The sequence below is a fragment of the Glycine soja genome, chromosome 7, assembly GCF_004193775.1.
Source record: "Glycine soja cultivar W05 chromosome 7, ASM419377v2, whole genome shotgun sequence".
Classification (NCBI taxonomy): Eukaryota; Viridiplantae; Streptophyta; class Magnoliopsida; order Fabales; family Fabaceae; genus Glycine; species Glycine soja.
In genome coordinates, this window is record NC_041008.1 from 41,010,311 (window position 1) to 41,033,000 (window position 22,690).

At 32.3% G+C, this 22,690-nt stretch overlaps 3 protein-coding genes and 1 pseudogene across 3 annotated transcripts; 3 read left to right on the forward strand and 1 right to left on the reverse strand.

The window, feature by feature from the left end:
• Window positions 1–3,194: 3,194 nt before the first annotated feature.
• LOC114418942 lies at window positions 3,195–4,043 on the reverse strand (annotated as a pseudogene).
• A 5,336-nt stretch (window positions 4,044–9,379) lies between these two features.
• On the forward strand, window positions 9,380–12,672 carry LOC114419726 (U-box domain-containing protein 11-like). Its single transcript, XM_028385494.1, has 4 exons — window positions 9,380–9,848; window positions 10,621–10,737; window positions 10,840–11,271; window positions 11,366–12,672. Exons 1-4 carry the CDS (start codon window positions 9,504–9,506, stop codon window positions 12,434–12,436), a joined length of 1,965 nt encoding a protein of 654 aa, XP_028241295.1. The 5' UTR covers window positions 9,380–9,503; the 3' UTR covers window positions 12,437–12,672.
• Window positions 12,673–15,762: 3,090 nt separating this feature from the next.
• Window positions 15,763–17,795, forward strand: LOC114420696 (putative pentatricopeptide repeat-containing protein At3g11460, mitochondrial). Its single transcript, XM_028386524.1, has 2 exons — window positions 15,763–15,800; window positions 16,904–17,795. Exons 1-2 carry the CDS (start codon window positions 15,763–15,765, stop codon window positions 17,793–17,795), a joined length of 930 nt encoding a protein of 309 aa, XP_028242325.1.
• Window positions 17,796–18,115: 320 nt separating this feature from the next.
• Window positions 18,116–19,168, forward strand: LOC114419727 (pentatricopeptide repeat-containing protein At3g46790, chloroplastic-like). Its single transcript, XM_028385495.1, has one exon. The coding sequence runs from the start codon at window positions 18,143–18,145 to the stop codon at window positions 19,151–19,153; it is 1,011 nt and encodes a 336-aa protein (XP_028241296.1). The 5' UTR covers window positions 18,116–18,142; the 3' UTR covers window positions 19,154–19,168.
• The last annotated feature ends 3,522 nt before the right edge of the window (window positions 19,169–22,690 follow it).

Below are 22,690 nucleotides of genomic sequence, written 5' to 3' on the forward strand. Positions count from 1 at the left end.
TTGATGTAGTTTTTCATTTTTAAGTATTTCTCTTAAACATCCAATAATTAGTTTATAGTCAAAAACTATATTTGTTTGGCTTAAGGTGAGAATATTAGATATTTAAATATGAGTATCTTTTAATAGTTTTTAGGTTTCTTTTTTCATTTTCAAAATATGATTTGTAAAACAATTTCTTAAAATAAAGAAAGAAAATTTTTGCTTACTACTGTGTTTTTCAACATCTTCACACCATTGTTTGACTTCATATCATTCTTAAAAAATTGTTTTGAATTTTGATATTTTACACTATTTGAGATGAATATCTCAAAACACTTACCTTAACAAAAATGATGACTAGCTCTCATGTGTACCTATGCCAAGGGGCCCATTGTCCAATGAGCCAAACACCATCTAAGGTAGAACTCCAGGATGACTGACTTGTCACTACATTACCAGGTAGGCGAAGTGACACCTGATTCCTGCCATAGTCGAGAAAGTGAAACAATGGAAAGTACAATAACGAGACATTATTTCAGAGATGTGGCAACAAAATCAAAGAATCACCGTAGTTTAACATGTCAAAGACACACTATCATGCACCTCGTATTATGTGCAAGTGGGATAAGACTGAAAATGACCAATAACATGGCAAAAAGGAACAAATGAGATCATGATACGTGGACGATAATGTCGAAGAGCACCATGTATAAATAGAAGTGAGCTACATGACTCACCTCAAGTTCATTGTTACGGAGTACTAGGAGGAGACATTGATATTGACTATGAGCTAGAGTTCTCCGCCCTTTCTTCCTGATGTTCTTCGACATGAACAAATACTAATTTTTAAAAATAGATTTTTGAACTTAAGCATCAAACAAAAACTTTATCAAATAGGTTCTTTTATTAAAAATAAAATAAAAATGTCTTTTTTGAATGAATAAAATAAAAATTCTAAAAGCATATGTTAATAAGCTTGAAATCATTCATATTGGTGATAAGTGTGGACAATATAAAATGAAAAAAAAAACTCATTAATGTATCGTTTTAAAGATTTGGATTAAGATGTCTATGATAATATTTTGCTTATTAATTTATCAATGGACCTTTTCTTCAGTTTGGACTTTTCCTCAACACCCAACAATATAAGATGTATTTGAATTTCGATTCATTAAACGCCAATAATCATAAAACTAGGATTGACATTATAAGTACTTTAAAAAAGTGAGAAATAAAAAAAAAATTAAAAAGAATTTATAAATTAAAATTAATTTATGCATGAGTTACAGAAATTTTTTCAACCTAATTTTAACCTTTTTAACTAATTTTAACTTATGAGAAAAAAATTACTGTACTCTTATTTTTTATTTTTTCTGTTATAAGTACTTATCAAAGAATTTTTTTTGTGAATACTAATTTATCCAACTTAAGTCAGTTACCCATACCATTCAACCTTTTTTTGTCTTAGTTTGGAATGCACATATTCCAAATATTCTAACGCCCATGCCACAAACAAATAATTATCTTTCAAAAGAAGATTATTATAAGGTACCTTTTTTATTATGAAACACCCGTGGCAAATTCAATCTGCTAGAGAATGTTGTCTCGCTGATTTTTTTAGTGACCCCTATTCTTTTGTAAAGCATTTTGTGGAAAAAAAAATTGTATGATTCATAATTTTTTCTTTATTCACAAAATATCACATCAGTAAAGATCCAAAAATTAAATCATGAAATGCATAATTATCTTATAAATTGAATATGATAATGATGACATTAAATTATTATATTTCTACTTTATTATTTTCCTTTTCATTTTTTCTCAAGCATACTAATCCTTTTTTAATGTGAAGGATATAATAATAATAATAATAATAATAATAATAATAATAATAATTTAAGAGGGATCAACATTGTTATTTCTGGCAATTTACAAAGAATAAAAACTACCCCTTAGGACAAATACACACGTATGGGTGATACAAGTTAAAATCATAATAAACAAAACAATATAACATTTCAAAACTCATTTGTTTAGTGTAGTGGCATTCTAAATTATTAATAATGCTTTCCAACAGACCAAAGCCAGCACCCTCATCTCTACTGTATCGCTCCGCCTGCACCACTGCAAAGATCTACATTTGTAAATAAGAAATAACTACAAACTATTGTTATATTTATGGATTAAACACGTTTTTGTCCTGGTCCGTGCATGTTAAAGTTTTTTCGGTTTTGGTCTTAATAAGTTTATTTTTAAAATTTTAATTATGCAAGTTTGTGTTTTTTTTTAATTTTGATTTCTATAAAATATTTTTTTAATTTTTAATTTTTATAAGTTTGTATTTTTTTTCAATATTAATCCTTATAAGTGTGAACTTATAGGTACTATAAATTATAAAATTATTAATTCATTCAAAAAAACCATTAAAGGATTAAAATTAAAAAAATAATATAAACTTACAAGAACTAAAAATTAAAAAATATATATAAAAAAATCAAAATTGAAAATATGTCAAACTTAAAAAGATTAAAATTAAAAAAATTAACTTACAAACACCAAAAAAAAAGTCTTAACTTACAAGAAAAGAAATATTTAAAGTCTATTATATGAAACATTTTTTCTTTGTTATTTCTTTGTTTTTCCCATTGGTTATTTAAATGGTTCACGGTTGATGGCTTTACAGGTGGCAAACGACCTTGCATCGATATCCTTTCTTCTTTCTTTCCTTGTGCATTAGAGCATTTTCGGTGCAAGTTTTTTATATGAGTTTCTTAATTATTTTTTTATGGTTTCTGTAGTATTTTTTGTAGTCCCCATAATGTCATGTCACTCATAAAAAATTCATACAGAATTTTACTCAAATGTGAGAAACCACAAGAAACTTTAAAAAATCCAAACATTTAAATTATTTTATTATAACTTAATTATTATTCCAATAAAATAATTAATTCATTTTTTCAGTTTTTATGTATACAAATAATAAATATGAATAAATGAAGAAAATATTAAATATAAATTAAAAATAAAAAATTACATAACATTAAAAGAAAATGTGTAACAATAATAAATACTTTTTACATAATAATAGATAATTAAATACAATGACATTGAAATAAAAAAACATAATGATGAAAAATAAAAAATATTACATAAAATTAATTGTTATTTTCATTTCCAAAGCATTTCCAAATATGCTCAATTAAATTTGCTTGAAGTTGGCGGTGTTTTTGTTTGTCATGAAGTTGTGTTTTCCTTTGGAAGTATCTTGATCTCATACTAGGGTGAGCACCTAAAGATACTTCAAATGTCATTATTTCAACTGGCGGTTCCAAAAAATGCATGTCAAATCCATAAGTCTTGTGATGTCACAGCTTCAAGAATGATTGTTGGGTTGCAATGATCACCTTGACAAAATTGACCTTTTCCAAGCAACTGGACAATTTTTTCATTCCTAGTGCATACAATCAATGGAACCTAACATACCTGAAAATCCGTGTGCCGCTCCCATTTGTAGTAGTCGTTTGGTGTCTTTGTTATTTGGTCTTCTCAAGTACATTCACAAATATGGTGCAAATGCCTGATACAAATCGCTCCAAGCATTCCATTGGTTGTTTACCAATTCGAACGTATTCATCCACACTGTTAACAGGTGATCCATAAGCCAATATACGAATAGCAGATGTGCACTTCTGCAATGGAGATAGGCCTTTTCGATGTAATGCATCGACCCTCATTTGAAAGTATTCATCATGGTTGTTGAGCGTGTCTACAATTCGGAGAAACACATGCCTTCGCATATGAAACCTTCTTTAGAATTAAATGTCTGTGTACACAGGATTTTTTGAAAAATAGTCATTGAACCATCGATCATGACCTTCTTCACGATTACGATGTACCACTCTTCTTCTTTGGCTATGCCTAATGGTGTTGCCATGTAGTTGTTGTTGGCTCTCAAGTATCAACCTAATGATTTCTTCATCGGTGTTGTCTTGCAATTCCTCATCAATCATTTGATCTAAAACTTCATCTAAATCGATGTTTGGATCCATTATATGGTAACTGAAGTGTTTGAAATAAGAAACATTGCATATTTTGTATGAGAATATGTCAGAATAATGAAACATTGGACATTTATATAGCTTCATTTATAACGGCTAGTTTCATTAACGGCTACTTTCATAACGGCTACTTTCATAATGGCTAGTTTTTCAATAGCTACTTTCATAACGGCTAGTTTTATAACGATTACTTTCATAACTGCTAGTTTTACAACATAAAATTCTAAATTTAAGACATAACAAAGACCTACACTGCTAAAATTAAATATCAAACACAACATTAGCATAACATTCATACATAAGAAGAAAAAATTTGATATCCTAGTTTTTTCCTAATATGGTCACAATACTTTTCGTGGTCTTTGCGTTGTTGTTTAGACATGTTGGATGTATCCTTCATGAGGATTTCATACTCCATATGTCGTTCCTGTTCTTGCAGACGTCTTTCCAGTGCCTCCTTTAACTGAATAAGTTTTGATGTGTTCACATTTTTTTCCTTCATTACACTTTCTATGCCTGATAAATCGAGAGTGTTAGAAGATTTTTTTCCTTTGCTCTTCTTTTTTGCTGCTTTTTGTCCAATTGGGTGAGATATTGACAATAACGTATCATATTCTTTGACTTCAACGGGTGTCTCTAGGTTAGAAGACAACGAGTAATTTCCAAAAGCAAAAACCTTTGTTCTTTATGAACACTTTGACATAAATTTTGCATCGAATTTTGGTTGATCTTTCAACAACAATCAAACATGCTCAACCTCAAATTTTATACCTGTATCTTATGAGTAAATCATATGAGCATTAGCCAAAACATCATTCTCTAAACTTCCACTTCTCCTATGTTTATCTGCTTGTTTGTAGCACCCGTTAAACTTTTGAACTGGAGGATGGATCCTGTTTCAACGAGATTTTAATTGAGTCTAACTTCTTTCACAAAATTGTCCGCTTTGACGCACATCGTTATTGTTGTACACATTTTTTATCCTTGCCCAATATTGCTTTGATGTTTGGTCGACTCTTATAATTGAATCCTTTGACACATTGAGCCACGATTGGATGAGAATCACATCTTCTATCACTGAGAATGTGGTACGACTTTTTTTGCACCTGAATTTTGATCTCCTTCGTCTAGTTGAATATTGTCTACACCGATGGGTGATTCAATTTCATTGGTAAGGGGCACAATATTGGATAAAGAAGGTCTATAACATGTGTTTGAGATGGTAGAAAGTTGATGGTAGACTATAAATTTGTGCATTTTGAGAACTACCACTGATAGGTGGCTCTACATTGGATGAAGGATGCATATACCACATGTGTGGGGGTGGTGTATACATAGCATACTGTGGTGGATTTTGAGAATTTTCACTAGTAAGGGGTGGTGGTGGACACATAACATATTGCGATGGATTTTGAAAATTTTCACTGGTATGGGGTGGTCGATACATAACATATTGCGGTGAATTTTGAGAATTTTCACTAATAGGGAGTGATTGGTTTTGTAAATAACTATAGTAACATTGATAATTATATTGATTGAGATCCATTTCAGATAGAATAAAAAAAATTGACACTTAATAGCAACAATAAAAAAATAAGCAGTACAAGTGAACTGTGCAAATGTTCAACGATGCACAAATTTATAGTGAATAGTGCAACACAGTGAAAAATGCTACACAACGATCGTCTCCACATTCAACGATACAAATGCACAAATTTCACAATCAACGGTAATATCCACAATTTTAAAAAATATTGTGATAAAGGTTTCATATCCTTTCTCTTTTCTTCCTTCAAAAAGCTTTTTTTTCAAAACCTTCCCCACCTACTTGCATTGACCTTTCTCTGCAGTCTCTCTTTTCTCCAAAACCTTCCCCTCCCACTCCTTTGAGTAATTTCCAATGCCACCCCACCCCACCCACCATCTCTTCATTTTCCTTAAACTTCTCATCAAGCCAGCCCACCCCATCCTCCAACATCGTTGCGTCCCCTCATTGCACCACCACCTAACCCAGACCCCAACACCAAACATGTGCAACACCACCCACGTCCCCTCAACGCCTCATCGCCTCCAATACCGGCATGTGCAACCCACTATGTTCAAAGTTGGTCGGAACGACATCGTTGGTGTCACAGTCACTATTCATACTTCGTTCACGGTCATTGTTGGTACTCATTAATTTGGTTTGTATTTTATTCTAAGGTGAGATTGCATTGGGTGATTTGATTTGTTTGAAAAAAATGCAATTTTTTTTTGTAAAATTTCATCTTTGCGTTTGCTTCATCTGTTTAATCTAGTTTTTTGAAACTGTTCATTTTCTTTCTTTTTGTTGTTCTTGTGGTTGGGGAGTACAAATTCTATGAAAATAATGGTTTTTTATTGATAAGAAACAGTTCCTTATATAAGGAATGCACTGAAGAAATTGATTCTACTACGTCACTTTGCTACAGTGTCGAAAAATTCAAAAGAAATCGTTCTTTAGGCTAAGAACCCAATGACGCACCTCTAGTTGAAAATGCTCTTATTGTTTCTAATGCTTCTATTCCAGCTAGAAACCAAAATCATCATAACATAGCAAAATATCAAAGAAAAAACCAAAGAGATATGTTGCCTCCACACAGCGGCAAAGCTAACTGTTAAAAACCGTTGTATTATAGATTAATTAAAAGATCGTTATAATAATTTATTTTTCTTTTAAAAATTATATCCATTCTGAAATACCATGTCAAATAATATTAGTATCATATTGCTCATTGATTTTCTTAAATAATTAAATATAGTTAGAGACCTTGAAATTTTCAATAAAATTCCCTTATATACGTCAAAATTCTAAATTTCAAACATCGACAATCATGAAGTGAAAATTAAAAGCAGTAAAATCATTAGAGTTTTATAAACTCAACTGCAAAAAATAAAGGAAATTATGAACGGAAAACAATAGTATAGGGCAAAAATAACAAATATATCACCTGAATAAAAATAAAAAACAGAAAATAGCAAAATGAGCAACCACTCAATATAAATCACAAGCTTCACGTTATCTTTCAGTAAAAATAGACATTTAATGCCTAAATATCTCACATTGATAATTCACAATCACTTAGATCTCTCAAATTGAAAATATCAAAATGTCATTTAAGTTCTTAAAAGTATAAATTGTTTGTCACTTTAATTTTATTATTAAAAAATTTCATTAAAATTAACGTTGGTGCCTAGGTGACATATTATCTACTGAGGTAACAATTGATAATGATAAGATCTAATGCATATTGGACAACTAACAATATTAAGTAACAGTTTAACTAGAGACCAAAATAATAATAATTAGCCTGTCATGTGCATCATCAATTATTACGTAAGCATATGACATATCAAATACACATAAATGTTAATTTTAACAAAAATCCTTTTAGTCGAATAATTAAAGTTACAGATAAATTATACTTTCACATACTTAAATGATATTTTGATATGATACTGAATTATACTTATGGGGGAATCCAGAGTAATAGTTTAAAGGAATGGAAGAGAGACATGCTAGACAATTCAGAAAATATTGGCAAACTTATAGCTAGCAAAAGATTTCTTTAAAAATAAAATAAAAAAGCTAGCCAAGATACGATAATTTTTTAAAAAAAGCTATATCTTTAGTTTTTTTTTTCTTCACATTATTTCTAGTTTCTATGAGAAAAGAAAAATTCAGACCTGTGCTCCACGTTGCCGACTTGCTGTCACGCGGCTCCGCCACTGCCTATGTTTATAATTTATCACTATTTCTACGTACATTGCGTAATGTTTATATTCAAGAAATAATTAAATATATTTAAATGCTAACAATATTGCTAAAAGAAATTTTAAATGGCGTTAATGACATTGTTTTCATGCTTTGAATTTAATTTATGAAATAGTAAATTCATTTCTTTAATTGTAAAATTTTTATTTATCAAAAAATGTATTTAGGATGTGCAAGCCGGTAGAATATTTATGCAATTTTTTAAATCTAATTCCAAATATTGATAGGAACTTTTATTTAAATTTATTCTAACTTGATTAAAAGATTATATATATATGAAATCAGACTAGTTCAACTTAATATATTGACACAATGTATAAATTTTAATATCATGTATAGTTAAACTGTAAAATAAAAAATATAAGTATATAATTAAAGTATTTTTATAATACATATTTTAAGATAGATAATATTAATATAATTTTTTATTATTAACATATAATTATTTAAAGAAAAATCTTGTTTTTGGTCAGTGTAATTACATTAACAATTAATTAAAAATCATTTTATATATAATCTTTAAAATAATAATATAAAAAATATACATCATCAGTACTTTTTAATTAAATTGTTAAATATATTATACTTCTGAAAATAATATAAGACAATAGACTATTTTTGTCGTTGTTGAATATATATTAGACTAAATAAAGATGACTTAAAGTATAACTCTTTGACTGCATATATTGAGTATATGTACCAAAAAACATATATTGAGTCTAGTTTCTGAAATCCGAACGTGTCAAATACTCAAAATTAAATTTCGACCTAGAGTACGAAATAGCTACTAGCTAGTAGCAAAAATTTCGTTCAAAGTCTTAAGACATCAAAATACATATTAAAAAGGAAAAAAAAATAGTGGTTAGTTGCATTACAATTCATAATATTCCAAACCCAACTGTATCCTCTTGTATCCTTTCTCTCTCTCATTATCCTCCCAATTTTCAATCTCCGAGATTCTCGCTTTCCCCTGTTAAGGCGTCAAGTTAAGTTAACCCTCTCAAGAATGAACGAACCAATTATTAAATTATTAATTAATTAACAAATAAAACTACCCATAAAAAACCGTAATTTGACTATTTTCCTCTCTCTCATCCTTCATTTTTTCTTAGAAGTTGAAATGTTTGAATTTAAGACCAGAAGTATTTTTAAGAGCTTATCTACTAAAAAAATAGTCAATATTTTTAATAAGAAAGATGTCAAAAGTACTTATGACTTATATTCAAATATACTAACTTACCAACCAATATTAGTCTGATTGATAAGAAATTATCCAACTCATTATATTTTAAAAGAATGTGGGTTCAACACCAACTTAAGAAAAATATTATTAATAAGTAATATGTAAATTCTTCTATTATCACTCAGTCTTTAAGTCTTGTTATGATGTTGATAAGTTTTGAGAGCTCAATTCTTCTAAACTTTTAATTATCAATTTTTTTTATTTGATTAACTGATGCTGTAATAGTTTAGAAAACTCGGTGAACGTGAAGCCTCGCAAGCACCAACACAAGACATTATTATTACAGCGATTTATTTTGTGTATTTGTACATGTGGACATTTAACAAGTCTCTTCACACAAACACCTTATTAGACTCTCTCTGACTGTCCTCGAACACAACACACAACAACATAGTTAGCCTTAGCCTTAATAACCTTAGCAGCGTCGACAATGGCCGGCGACGACCTCGCCGGAGACCACACGCCGGAGCTTCTGTGCCTGGTCCACGAAATCGCCGGAATGTGCTCGGCGGGGTCCTCCTCCGGCGCCGACGCCATGTTCCGCAAGGACTGCACCGATCTGGTTCGCCGGATCTCCCTCCTCACCCACCTCTTCGAGGAGATTAAGGAACTCAAAAACAACAACGATGTCGGTGGTTCCGCTTCTTCTTCTTCTTCTTACTCGTCCTCTTCTTCCTCGGCGTCTTCAAAGTGGTCTTCTGATCTGGTCCTCGCGCTTCACTCCGCTAGACGCTTGCTTTCCGTCGCTAGAAACTTCCGTTCCTATTGCTCCTCTGTGAGTCTCTCGATCCATCTCAAACGACGTCGTTTTGTTCGGTTTTTTTAGTAGTTCAGATCTGTAGTTCAACCAGCTGAAACTGTTAAAGTTTGAGTTTTTTATTTATTTTTTTGCATTCCCAAAACGGCATCTTATAGAAAGAAAATTGTTTAGTTTTAATCAAGTTCATTATGAAGTTCCATTGTTACTTGTGAGAGTGGATATTTCGGGAAATTATATAGTTTTTTTTATAGGATTCGAATTTTTTGTTTAGATTGGTGTGATGCGTGCAATCAAACCGCTATTTATGGTTATGTTTTTGAGGAGAAAGTAGAATACTTCCCATATATGTTACTCATATATTGCTTATGTTCCCATTATGTTGTTTACAAATGGGTTTGGATTTAGTTGAAGAGTCTAGTCTATCATAATTCATAGCGGGTCGAACCAATGCTCAAATTCCTGTAAGGAGAGGTGTTCGCATTTAGAGCTCAACCATGTCTCAATCAGGATTGCCTCAGAAGAAGGATATGGATATATTTAGGGAAAAGAAAAAAAATGTTTCATTGGCTGGAATTGTTCTTTTTTTGGCATTTTGTGTGTTGTTCTTTCTGATTATCTTGGTAAATATTTGTGTCTTTACAATGTGTTCTTTAAATAGGGAGAAGAATTTGCACTTCTTGAATTATTTTAAGTTGGAATCTTACGAGGGTTGAATTTCTGTGGGCATGTATATGTGTAAAAAGGATGTCTGTGTACATCTCTGAAATTTGATATATCTTGATTTAAGGATGGAGCTGCAAAGACCATTGTCTTCCAATTTCAGTGTGTGACATGGAAATTGGAGAAACTGTTGAGCAATTTGCCGTATGACGATTTGGACATCTCAGAGGAAGTCAAGGAGCAGGTAGAATTTGGACAAATGGGGTGTTTTTTTTTTTTTTGAAGTATTGTTAATTTTATCTACAATTTGCTTGAGTGAATTTGCTGATATTTTCTGGTTTTCTAGGTGGATTTGGTGAGAACACAATTGAGACGAGCCACGGATAAATATGGGTTTATGATTTCAAAGATGCCATCTCATGAATTATCCCAGCCACTGGCTGAAGAAATTAGTCAGGTTCTTGGCAAATCTGTGAGTAGGTTGCACAAACAACACAGCTGCCCTGAAAATTTATCAGAACTAGACAGCATTCCTATCAACTATGAAGAGAAAAGGTGCAGCAAAAATCCCGCTGGAACTCGCTTGGAAAGAACAAGGAGCATCCCTACTGAAGTTGAAGTTTCCTTAAATGCAACTGATCCTGAAAGTCAAGAAATTTCTGAGACAAAGATTCTACCTGAGGTTAAAAAGCCTGAAGCAATTGTGATTCCTGAAGATTTTCTTTGCCCTATATCCTTGGAACTAATGAGGGATCCTGTTATTGTAGCCACTGGTCAGGTGAGTTCATCTCACATGTTGCATCAACACAAGAAATATTCCAACAATTTTATTTTTTTGCTCTTCTAAACTCCCTGTTTGTGTTATTATGCAGACATATGAGAGATCTTACATACAGAGATGGATAGATTGTGGAAATACAACATGTCCGAAAACTCAGCAGAAGCTCCAGCATTTGACCCTTACACCAAATTATGTTTTAAGGAGCCTTATTTCTCAGTGGTGTATAGAGCACAACATTGAGCAGCCAACAGGACTAACCAATGGAAAATTAAAGAAAAGTGATGGATCGTTCAGAGATGTTACAGGTGACATAGCAGCAATCGAAGCTCTGGTCCGGAAGCTCTCCTGCCGATCTGTTGAGGAGCGTAGAGCAGCTGTTACTGAACTTCGATCGCTATCCAAACGAAGTACTGATAATAGAATACTAATTGCTGAAGCTGGAGCAATTCCAGTTCTAGTCAACCTTCTAACATCAGAAGATGTATTGACACAAGACAATGCAGTTACTTCAATTCTCAACCTTTCCATATATGAAAACAACAAGGGACTTATAATGCTTGCTGGTGCCATTCCATCCATTGTCCAAGTCCTCCGGGCTGGAACCATGGAAGCAAGAGAAAATGCCGCAGCGACCCTTTTCAGCTTGTCACTTGCAGATGAGAACAAGATAATAATTGGCGCCTCAGGAGCTATACCGGCTTTGGTGGAATTGCTCCAAAATGGGAGTCCTAGAGGAAAGAAGGATGCAGCTACAGCATTGTTCAATCTTTGCATTTATCAAGGGAACAAGGGCAGGGCCATTAGGGCAGGGATCATCACAGCACTGTTGAAAATGCTTACAGATTCAAGCAAATCAATGGTCGACGAAGCCCTAACAATAATGTCAGTTCTTGCCAGCCACCAAGAGGCAAAAGTTGCCATAGTAAAAGCCAGCACTATACCAGTTTTGATAGATCTTTTGAGGACCGGATTGCCTCGCAATAAAGAGAATGCAGCTGCTATTCTTCTTGCCTTGTGCAAGAGGGATGCAGATAATCTTGCTTGTATAAGTAGACTTGGTGTTGTCATACCTCTCTCTGAACTTGCTCGAAATGGCACAGAGAGGGCCAAACGGAAGGCTACTTCATTATTGGAACATATTCGTAAGTTGCAGCAACTTTGAATGGTATAGTTCTACAAAGAACTTTAAGTTTATTCTGTTCTCTCATCATTTGACATAATTTTCCACACTGCGGTTTGCAAACTGGTCATACGAGGTGAAATAAGAAAGTCAGCCTCATTGATTCAGTTATTCTTTTCTTGTTTTGTTCTTTGTTAACCCCTGTATGAGCGTGTAAAGAAATCAATTGATATATTGTTTCCTTATGAAATTCTTACAGAAGTTTCCGTTCTTTTTGACTTGTTCTCTTGTTGAAAATCCTTAACTGTATGATGAGCGTCTAGCCCTTATGCTACCTACAATAACTAAAACCGGACCTTGTCACAATTATGCCATTGTTTGAATCTCAATAAATGCAAATAAACGTATCCAACTCTAACATCGATTTTACCCGTAAAGGAAAATAAACATTAATATATCTTTCTTTCATTTTTTCTCAAGTCAAATCATGAAAGTGAAAGATGGAAAGAAAAAGAGAAGAAAGTTTATATGAATATCACTGTAACAGATTTAGAAAGGAAAGTTTAGACTTCTAGTTAATGCCATAATGACAGAAGCTCTATCTAGTGAGAGATGCAGATGTACAATAACCAATTTCAATGCACCAAATGACGAAGTAAAAGATTGTTGCTTCCAGAATAAAACCACTTTTTGGTTCTTTTTAACTTTAATCTAAACATGCAGTTAGTGTGCTGCTTTTTAAGATAGTGTTAGAACTTAGGATTCCATCTTTACTTGCACAATTCTTCTATGAACAGTTTCCCCCATTCTTGGATTCGTGCCATTAATTTTCATGATGCTCCTTCGAGTATGCAATCATGGAGCTAACTCCCTCTGGACCATTGAGATTTGAGAGGGAATTAAAAAATTCAAAAAGGAATCATCCTTCAAATGAAGTGACGGGCACTGAGATTTTGGGGGGTCAATTCGAGAGATCTGGCCTAGAATATCTGGCGCATTTACTTCAACTAGAAGTCATCTTTGAATCAAACAGCAAGGATTTAACTGGATCCAGTTTATCAAGAAAAGTCCTCAATATGGGAAAGGTATTAATCATTTTACTTCCTGAAGATATACAATATCATAAATTTCAGTTAATTTTTAACTTTTTTTAATCGTTAAAAATTTTATTTTTTAACTTTTTTTATTAGTTAAAAATCTTATTTGATTGTTTGATAAACAAATTTTTTTAATAATTTCTAGTATGTTTTTTTAAATGCTACTTGAATTAATATTTTATATAACACTATCTTCTAATTTTTTACTTTTTATATTTTCTTATATTTTTATTTTCAATATATTTATTCAATTTTCTAATTGTCCTTCTTAAATAAATTAAGTTTTTATTATTTTTCTATTATTTTATACTTTTCAACTATTTCAATAATTAATTTTATTAAACATTTATAATTTAATAAGTTAATTTTTCAGCTTTTAATTACTAATTAATTTTTTAACTTTCAGTTAACTTTTGACTTAATTTTGACAAAACCATAAAAAGATAAAAAAATCAGACCTTAATATCAACAACACTTTAACATCTAATGTTAAGGATCAATTCAACTAATTTCCTATTTTGACAACTATTACTTATTTTGACTCTTTTGCATTACTCATTTTAGTTCATAACATTAGTGTAGATTCAGGGATTAAATTAATGGTTATAAAATTTAGGGATTAAATTAATGGATTTAGTAATGTTAGATACCAAATTGATTTATAGTTGTAGAAGTCATAATTAAATTTGTCTTGGATTTGATATGATGTATTTTCCACTTGTTCATGAATAAAAAATTATTCAATTTATTCATTGCTAATTTGTCTTGGATTATGCCGACAAGCAGTTAAGTTGCAAGATCGGAGCTATATGTTGCCTAAGATCTACGTGGTTCTCGGATGGATCTCTTACCCCTGCTAAGGTGTCTTGTCCTTTTAATCTGCTTCTTGTTTCCAACTTGTTTGAAAAAAGGTTCTGTTCATATCTTTTATCAGTTAGTCCAGACATGCATGATCCGGTAATGATAGCACATGTTTCAGTTTAACTTTATGATGACCTTTGCTTGAAGTCTTTTTTTACTATTTTAAAATAATTTTAATCAAAAGAAATGTTAAAAAATTAATAATAATCAAATAACTTATGAAAATGCTTATGGACAAAGGATAAACTACAACAAGTCGGATCTCTCTTGTAGCTGAAATGTGCCTAGTCCCAGGATTGATGAGTTGATCCAATTGATGGAAGTAAAGGCAATGGAGAGTCATGATAGGTATTTGGGTCTTCCCACCTTGATAGGAAGGTCTAAATCCCAAGACTTCAAGTTTATCTGTGATTGTGTCTGGAAGCAATTGAAGGGCTAGAAGGAAAAGGCTTTATCCAAAGCAGCCAGCTAGGGAGATTTTGATTAAATTTGTGGTCCAGTCAATCCCCCCATATGTGATGGGATGTTTCCTACTGCCACAAAGCCATTTGTGAAGAAATAGAAAGCATGACAGCCCATTTTTTTCTAGAAAGGAGACATGGAGAGGAGGAAGATACACTGGATGAGTTGGAAGAAACTCGCTAGCCCAAATAAGGAAGGAGGACTAGGCTTTGGTTTTGTAAAGGCTTTTAATATGGTTTTCCTTAAGAAGCGGTGATGGAGACTTTTAGTCCAAGACCAATCATTGATGGCTCAAGTTTTTAAGGCAAGGTATTTCCGAAACAAACTGTTATTGGAAGCCACCAAGGGATTTAGGCCTAGTTATATGTGGTCTTCTATCATGGAGTCAAAGTGGTTGTTTGAAGATGGATGCCAATGGAGGATAGGAAATGGTGTTATGGAGGATAAGTGGGTGCCAAACCTGCCCGAAGATAGAATCCCTTTCCATGAAGGTGTGAGTGTTAAGCCAAATATGACATTAAGTGAGTTGTTTGGGCAAGATGGGGGAACTTGGAATTCTAAGTTGTTCTCCTTGCTATTCTCGCCAAGCACAATGGCCTGTATCAGAGCTATCCCAATTAAGCTATCTTGGACGAATGATTGGCTTTATTGGTGCTACAACAACAATGGTATTTACTCAGTGAAATCGGGCTATCACTTAACCCGCATGAAACTCTATCCAATAGCATCTTCTTCACTGGTTGATGAGAAGCAGCGGAGTTTGGTTTGGGATGCAGAGGCACTTCCAAAGTGCAAGCACTTCATTTGGCGAACTTGCATCGATATCCTTCCAGTGAAATTTTAATCTAGCGAAAAAACATGTGCAAGTGGATCCAGTTCGCCCTCTTGTGGTCTCGAGGAAGAAATAGTTCTGCATGCTCTTGTAACTTGTCCTGAAGTCCAGCATATATGGTTTGCCTCACCTATGGGATTGAGAGTGGATTCAGGTAATATTTCAAACTTGCATTTATGGCTTCTTAGCTATGTGACTCAAATGGGCATGGAAGCAAAGAACATGATGTTCTCTTTGGCTTTGGGCAATCTGGTTTGGTCGTAACCAATTGGTATTTCAAACCAGAAACTTGGAATGTAGCCAAATCCATAGTAACATGTAGAATAACCTGAAACCATCCCAACATGAAAGGAAGGATTCTAATGGTGGAAATCCTAGCCAAATCAGATGGCTAGCTCCTTTGGAAGGCACGTATAAGGTGAATATTGATGCCTTGATTAAGATGGATGTTGGCAGAGGTCATTAACGACTGTAGGAGATTACTTTCCCACAACTTGGGTTCAAGACTTCTTTTTACAAGACAAGGCAATATTGACACCCACATCTTAGCTTGTCTAGCTTTCTTTGTTTTTTTATCAAGTGCTGGATTGAGGAGGTCCCAAATGTTTTGGACCAAATTATCTTGAATGATGTAGTTTCTCTAAATTATATTCATTAATAAAATATCCAGCACATTGATCTTTTAAAAAAATTATAAAATTAAATGAATTTATTCTCATAACAACAATATAATCTATTTAGAGATATAAGGGAGGTGAAGAAGTTATATCTTCAAATCTCTCATTAACTTTTTTAACAAAATTAACATTTGCCAAAAAAAGTTAAAAATCAAAACTTCTAAAATATAAGTAAATCTTGTTTTTACAAAAATTGAGTTTTCAACCAAAATTTCAATGTGCAAACATTCTTCTTGAGAATAGTCAAAATTCAAACATTGTGTGAAATTAAGTTGACTCTCTAAAAATATTTTTTAAAACAATTAACCAAATATATCTTTAATTTATGCACTTAGTAAGTATAAGTATAATTTGTTAGTTGAGTGTTAAATAAAAATATTTAGTTAGTTGCACAAAAAGAGTATAATTTATTTTTATAAGAAAAAGAATGATAAGAAGAGAAATAACAAAACAAAGTTGAACTACATCTCTAAACCTAGGTTTAGTATACACCAAGAGGTAACAAAGCACGTAACTAGAACACCAACTAAACCCTTCTTCCTCTTCTATGATTGATGTCTTTATCATATTTCCTTCTCAGACACACATTTGCGAAGGCCAGGATCCCCTGCAGCTGCAGGCCCATTTGCAACTGCGCACCACCCCCAACATTTGTTTCTCTTCATCATGCCCCATTGTTCAACCAACCTCCTTCAATTTTCTCCTCACTCTTGCATCAATTCTCAAACACCTTTATCCACGTCAAGTCCATCCACGCACAGATTATCAAGAATTGGGTGTCCACTGAAAACTTTCTGGCTGCAAAACTCGTTACGGTCTATTCTGATTTGGGTTTTCTTGGCCATGCCCGTAAGATGTTTGATCAATGTTCTCTACCGGAAACTGCCGTTTGCAATGCCATGATGGCCGGGTTCCTGAGGAACCAGCAGCACACGGAGGTTCCCAAGTTGTTCAGAATGATGGGGTCTTGTAATATAGAAATCGATACTTATACGTGTATGTTTTCTCTGAAGGCATGCGCCAGCTTGTTGGATGATGAAATTGGCATGGAAATTGTTAGGACAGCTGTTAGAAAGGGGTTTCGTTTGCATCCCTATGTCGGTAGTTCGATGGTTAATTTTTTGGTGAAGTGTGGCTATCTTGATGATGCACAAAATGTCTTTGATGGGATGCCGGAAAAGGATGCTGTATGCTGGAATTCGATCATTGGTGGTTATGTGAAGAAGGGCCTCTTCACGGAGGCAATTCAAATGTTCCCTGAGATGATTGGTGGTGGGTTAAGGCCGAGTCCAGTTACAATGGTGAGCTCACTCAAAGCGTGTGGAGAGAGTGGACTTAAAAAAGTTGGAATGTGTGCTCATGGTTGTGTCCTTGCTTTAGGCATGGGCAATGATGTATTTGTGCTTACTTCGAGGATGTTCTCAAACATCAGACTTGGAAAACGGAAGAATCCTCCATGCTTGTATCATTAGAAAAGAACTTGATCGAATCTCGTTTTGTCCACTGCAATTGTTGACATGTATTCCAAATGTGGTGCCATAAAGGAGGCAAGTATTGTTTTTGAAAGAATGGGAAAAAAGAATGTAATTACATGGACTGCTATGCTGGTTGGTTTGTCACAAAATGGCCATGCAGAGGATGCCCTTAAATTATTTTGCCAAATGCAAGTAGAAAATGTTGCTGCCAATTCTGTTACTCTTGTTAGTCTTGTGCATGTTGTGCCCACCTAGGATCTCTCAAGAAAGGAAGGAGTGCCCATGCTCATTTGATCTGGCATGGCTATGCATTTGATGCAGTTATTACATCAGCGTTGATTGATATGTATGCCAAGTGTGGTAAAATTCACTCTGCTGAGAAGTTATTCAATAATGGATTCCATTTAAAAGATGTTATACTCTGTAACTCTATGATTATGAGTTATGGAATATATGCTCACGGGCATTATGCTCTAGGTGTCTATGGTAGAATGATAGAGGAAAGGCTCAACCCAAATCAAACTACATTTGTTTCACTGCTAACAGCTTGCAGTCACTCAGGCCTTGTTGAAGAAGGTAAGGCTTTGTTCCACTGCATGGAAAGGGATCATAACATTAAGCCTCAGGACAAACACTATGCTTGTCTTGTGGATCTTCTTAGTCGAGCCGGCCGCCTCGAGGAAGCAGATGCATTGGTGAAACAAATGCCCTTCCAACCCAGCACAGATGTGCTTGAAGCTTTGCTCAGTGGTTGCAGAACCCATAAGAATACTAACATGGGGATACAAATAGCAGATAGATTAATTTCCTTAGATTACTTGAACTCTGGAATTTATGTCATGTTATCAAATATATATGCTGAAGCAAGAAAATGGGAATCAGTGAACTACATACGAGGCCTCATGAGGATGCAGGGCATGAAGAAAATACCTGGTTATAGTTTGATTGAAGCAGGGAACAAGGTATACACATTTTTTGCTAGTGATGATTCACATCCTAATTGGGCTGATATTTATCAATTATTAGAGAATTTGAGGCTTGAGGTGGAGACAGAAGGTTACATTCCTGATACTAGTTGTGTTCTTCGTGATGTAAATGAGCCAATGAAGGTTAAGTTGCTCTGGGGACATAGTGAGAGACTAGCTATTGCATTCGGTCTTTTAAGCACACCTTATGGAAGCTTGATTAGGATCACCAAAAATCTTCGTGTGTGTGTTGACTGTCATAATGTTACCAAATACATATCAAAAATAGTTCAGAGGGAAATTATCGTTTCCATCACTTTGTTAATAGGAAATGCTCATGTAATGATTACTGGTAATGAGGACTTGCTGAGAACTATGATGCACAGATAAAATATGGATCCAATACGGCGATACTATTATTCTAAGAGTATATATATAGGATACAATACGCGAAAGATATTAGATACATATTTAAATATGTAACAAAAATCATAAAACATAATACATAATTGTAACTCTGTAAATTCAAATTAAGAACATATTTCTTAGATATTACTAAAAACAAAATAAAATATATAAATCATTAACTTTATGAGTTATATGAATAAACCTATCAATTTCATTTCTTTCTTGAAATCATATATAAAGATAACAATTTCTATCATTGATTCATTAATTTCATTGTCTAATGTAAGTCGTATTGGATTTTCATATGTTATATATATTTTACCGATACATATCGAGAAGTATCTATCGGATACGGATACATAAAGTAAATTGAAACACCAGTAATTCATTGGCTGAAAATCTATTGGCAAGTGACAAGAGCTACCTTAATGAGGACATTAATGAACGTGACTAATGTCACAAGGTTGGTACGCATGTATCTTGTTTAGGAAATTCATGACATGATTACAAAAGAGAAATATACTATAGTTTTTTATCGTTAAACTTTACTAACCAGTCAATTGTGTTAGTGCGGTGCTGTTGCAATTCAATTCCTTAAAAAAATGTCATTATTGTGGTTGACATCACTTTAAAAATTCCACACTGAAGGTAGTTGTGTAAACTGCAATGTAACTTGGGGGAGTTGGTGAACTTAAGAATTGCCTCAATAACTAAATCATGACAAGAACACACTACGAGTATATTACCTCGTATGAAATTTGTTAAACTGCTAAAGTCTCGTCTAATTGAATACTATAAATTTTTCATGATTTAAAGCTTACCAACAAAGAAATTTGTTCTTGAAAAACATACGCTTGGTATGAAATTAGGAAATTAAAGAAAACAAATGTTGGTGCGATGTTTAAAAATTTAAACTAAAAGGAAAATGCTTGCACTTTAATTATGGGATATCGGTATAATTTATATCAGCCAGATGAAAACCCATGTGTTAAGAGATTACTACATTACTGATATCTTTATATCTACTGGATTAGATACTATTCCGGCTGGTAATGCATGATTGCCGCTCGCTCAAAAGAATTTTATGCATAACAGAAATCAAAAATGAATTATGCCGCTAAATCATTTTTACACTTATAAACACAAGGGGATCTTACATGCTTACACGTGCATCAACCCTTAAAGAGTTCTTTGCTAAATGTTTATGTTATATAAAAGAATTATTGGTTTAAATTAATGCAAGATAATAGCACGATAATATAATTTAAAAATAAAAATGTTCATTTTTTACTAAATATAATCCATTGAATTTATTTTTATTAGGAATTTTGTCTTTATTTGTACATGTTCGATTCCTAATTTATATTTCTTTTTAATTTATTTTTCTTTGAGCTTTGAATTTTTTATTTATTGGAATGGAAAATAATACCATGAGACTTACAACACTCACGCATCATGTTTAACTAATTGAATCTACTTTTTTAAAGGATGTTGAGTTGTTTGTTTATTTGAATGAATTCATTTTCAAATTGCTACCAACAATTATTGAATGATTTTCTTCAATTGATAATGTTGTTTCTTGTGTATCCTAGTAGGCATTTTTTTTTCCTTCAAAACAAGGCATCCCATAGTCCATAGTGGGATGCCATAAGATTAACCTTTGAGACATAAAGATAAATAAGGAAGATTTTTCTCTCCTAATAAAGATCTTTTTCATAAGTACGATTAGGAAATCCAACTTCTATAAGCATGCTTACGAAATTCAGTCATGTATCATCTATGTTGGAGCTTATTTCTATTTATATGACAATGTTACACTTCATGTAAATTATATATAGATGATAGATAGTCATATGATTTCTGTAACTAGTAAAGTTTCAACGGAATATTCGATTTTAATTGCAGCAATATTTAACCATTGGCTTTATAATTTTGATACCATTTAGTTTGATTATAAATGGAAAATAATGAGTAAACCTCTATTTTAGTTTCTGAAATTATAAGCTTTATTAATTTTAATAATTGATTTTACAAAATTATCACTTAGTTCCTAATTAACTTTGCAAAGGGTCATTTATTTTAATTTTTTGGTGTAAACAAGAGTGAAAAAATGCAGTAAAAAATGAATGACATTTTGCAAAATAAGACACTAAAATAAGGATTTAGTAAATTATGAATTAAGATAACTAACATTTTCTATCTTAAGGAATAAAAATGTCACATTTGCTCTTTTATGTTTAGGGGGCATTTGGTAGGAAAGAAATTTTTTTTATTATCAGGAATCATGTTTCTTGAAAATAAATAAAATTTGTTTGATTAACCATTGAGAATCTTAAGATAAGTTTTCTTGAAAAGAATTACACATAAATAAATTATTTATCATATTATATAATTTAATAAAGAATAATAAGATATTTTGCCATAGTAAAAAAAATAAACTCAAGAAAATAAGATTTTCATCTTCCATCATGTGAAAGTTTTTGTAGGAAACTGATTAAAAAACATTTCCATTAAACATCCTTTCCCAGCAATGTTATTTTTTAAAATGCAAAATCAAACATAAAAAATTAAGTTTATCAACCTATGATTCTTGGGAAATAAAAAAAAAATCTCCTACCAAATGCCCCTATAGTATTTTTTTTCATTTTGGTTCATTAAATTTTAAAAGAATTATTTTGATACTTTATGTTTAAAAAAATTTGTTTTGGTTCATTGTAGTGTTTTTTCGTTTTATTCCATGAAATTTAAAAGGTTAAATTACTCATTTGGTCCCTATATAGTTTCATGATTCTTACTTTTTTAGTCTCTATAGTTTGAAAGTGTTCTTTTTAATCCCTATAGTTTATATTTTAATTCTCTTTTAATTCTTATAGGTTTGAAAGTGGTCTTTTTAGTCTCTATAGTTTCATGATTCTTACTTAGTCCCTATAATTTTTAAATTATAAGGACTAAAAGATAATTAAAATATAAATTATATGGACTAAAAAGAATACTTTTAAACTAAAGAAACTAAAAAGATAAGAATCATGAAACTATAGAAAACAAATGTGTAATTTAACCAATTTAAAAATATCCAGTGATGTTCTTATCATCCCATTAATTAAACAATAATAACAATAACCCAAGGACCGGGCAATCCACCACAGTTTGATGGGGTTTCTTAGTACAATTTTGAAGGGCTTCTAGATGCTTGGATTTGATCAACAAGACCGTACCCTAAGACATACGAAAGGTGTTTCTTAAGTAAAATGAGCAATATCACCATTTTGTTCAATTTCATTATTGAAAGGACAAGGTCTTCTAATTTGATGAGGCGAGTATATGCATGAACTTCAAATTTGGTCTTTAGTATGTGTGTTCAAATCCCAAATATTTATTCTGTTTATTTATTTATTGCAAGTATTCCCACCTTCGTTCGCTTTGACGAAGGTAAAACATAACCAAAAGAAACTCCAGTTAGTTTAATGAAGTTGGAAATAAATTACTATGCATTAAAACTTTTATTTATTTTTTGGGGTG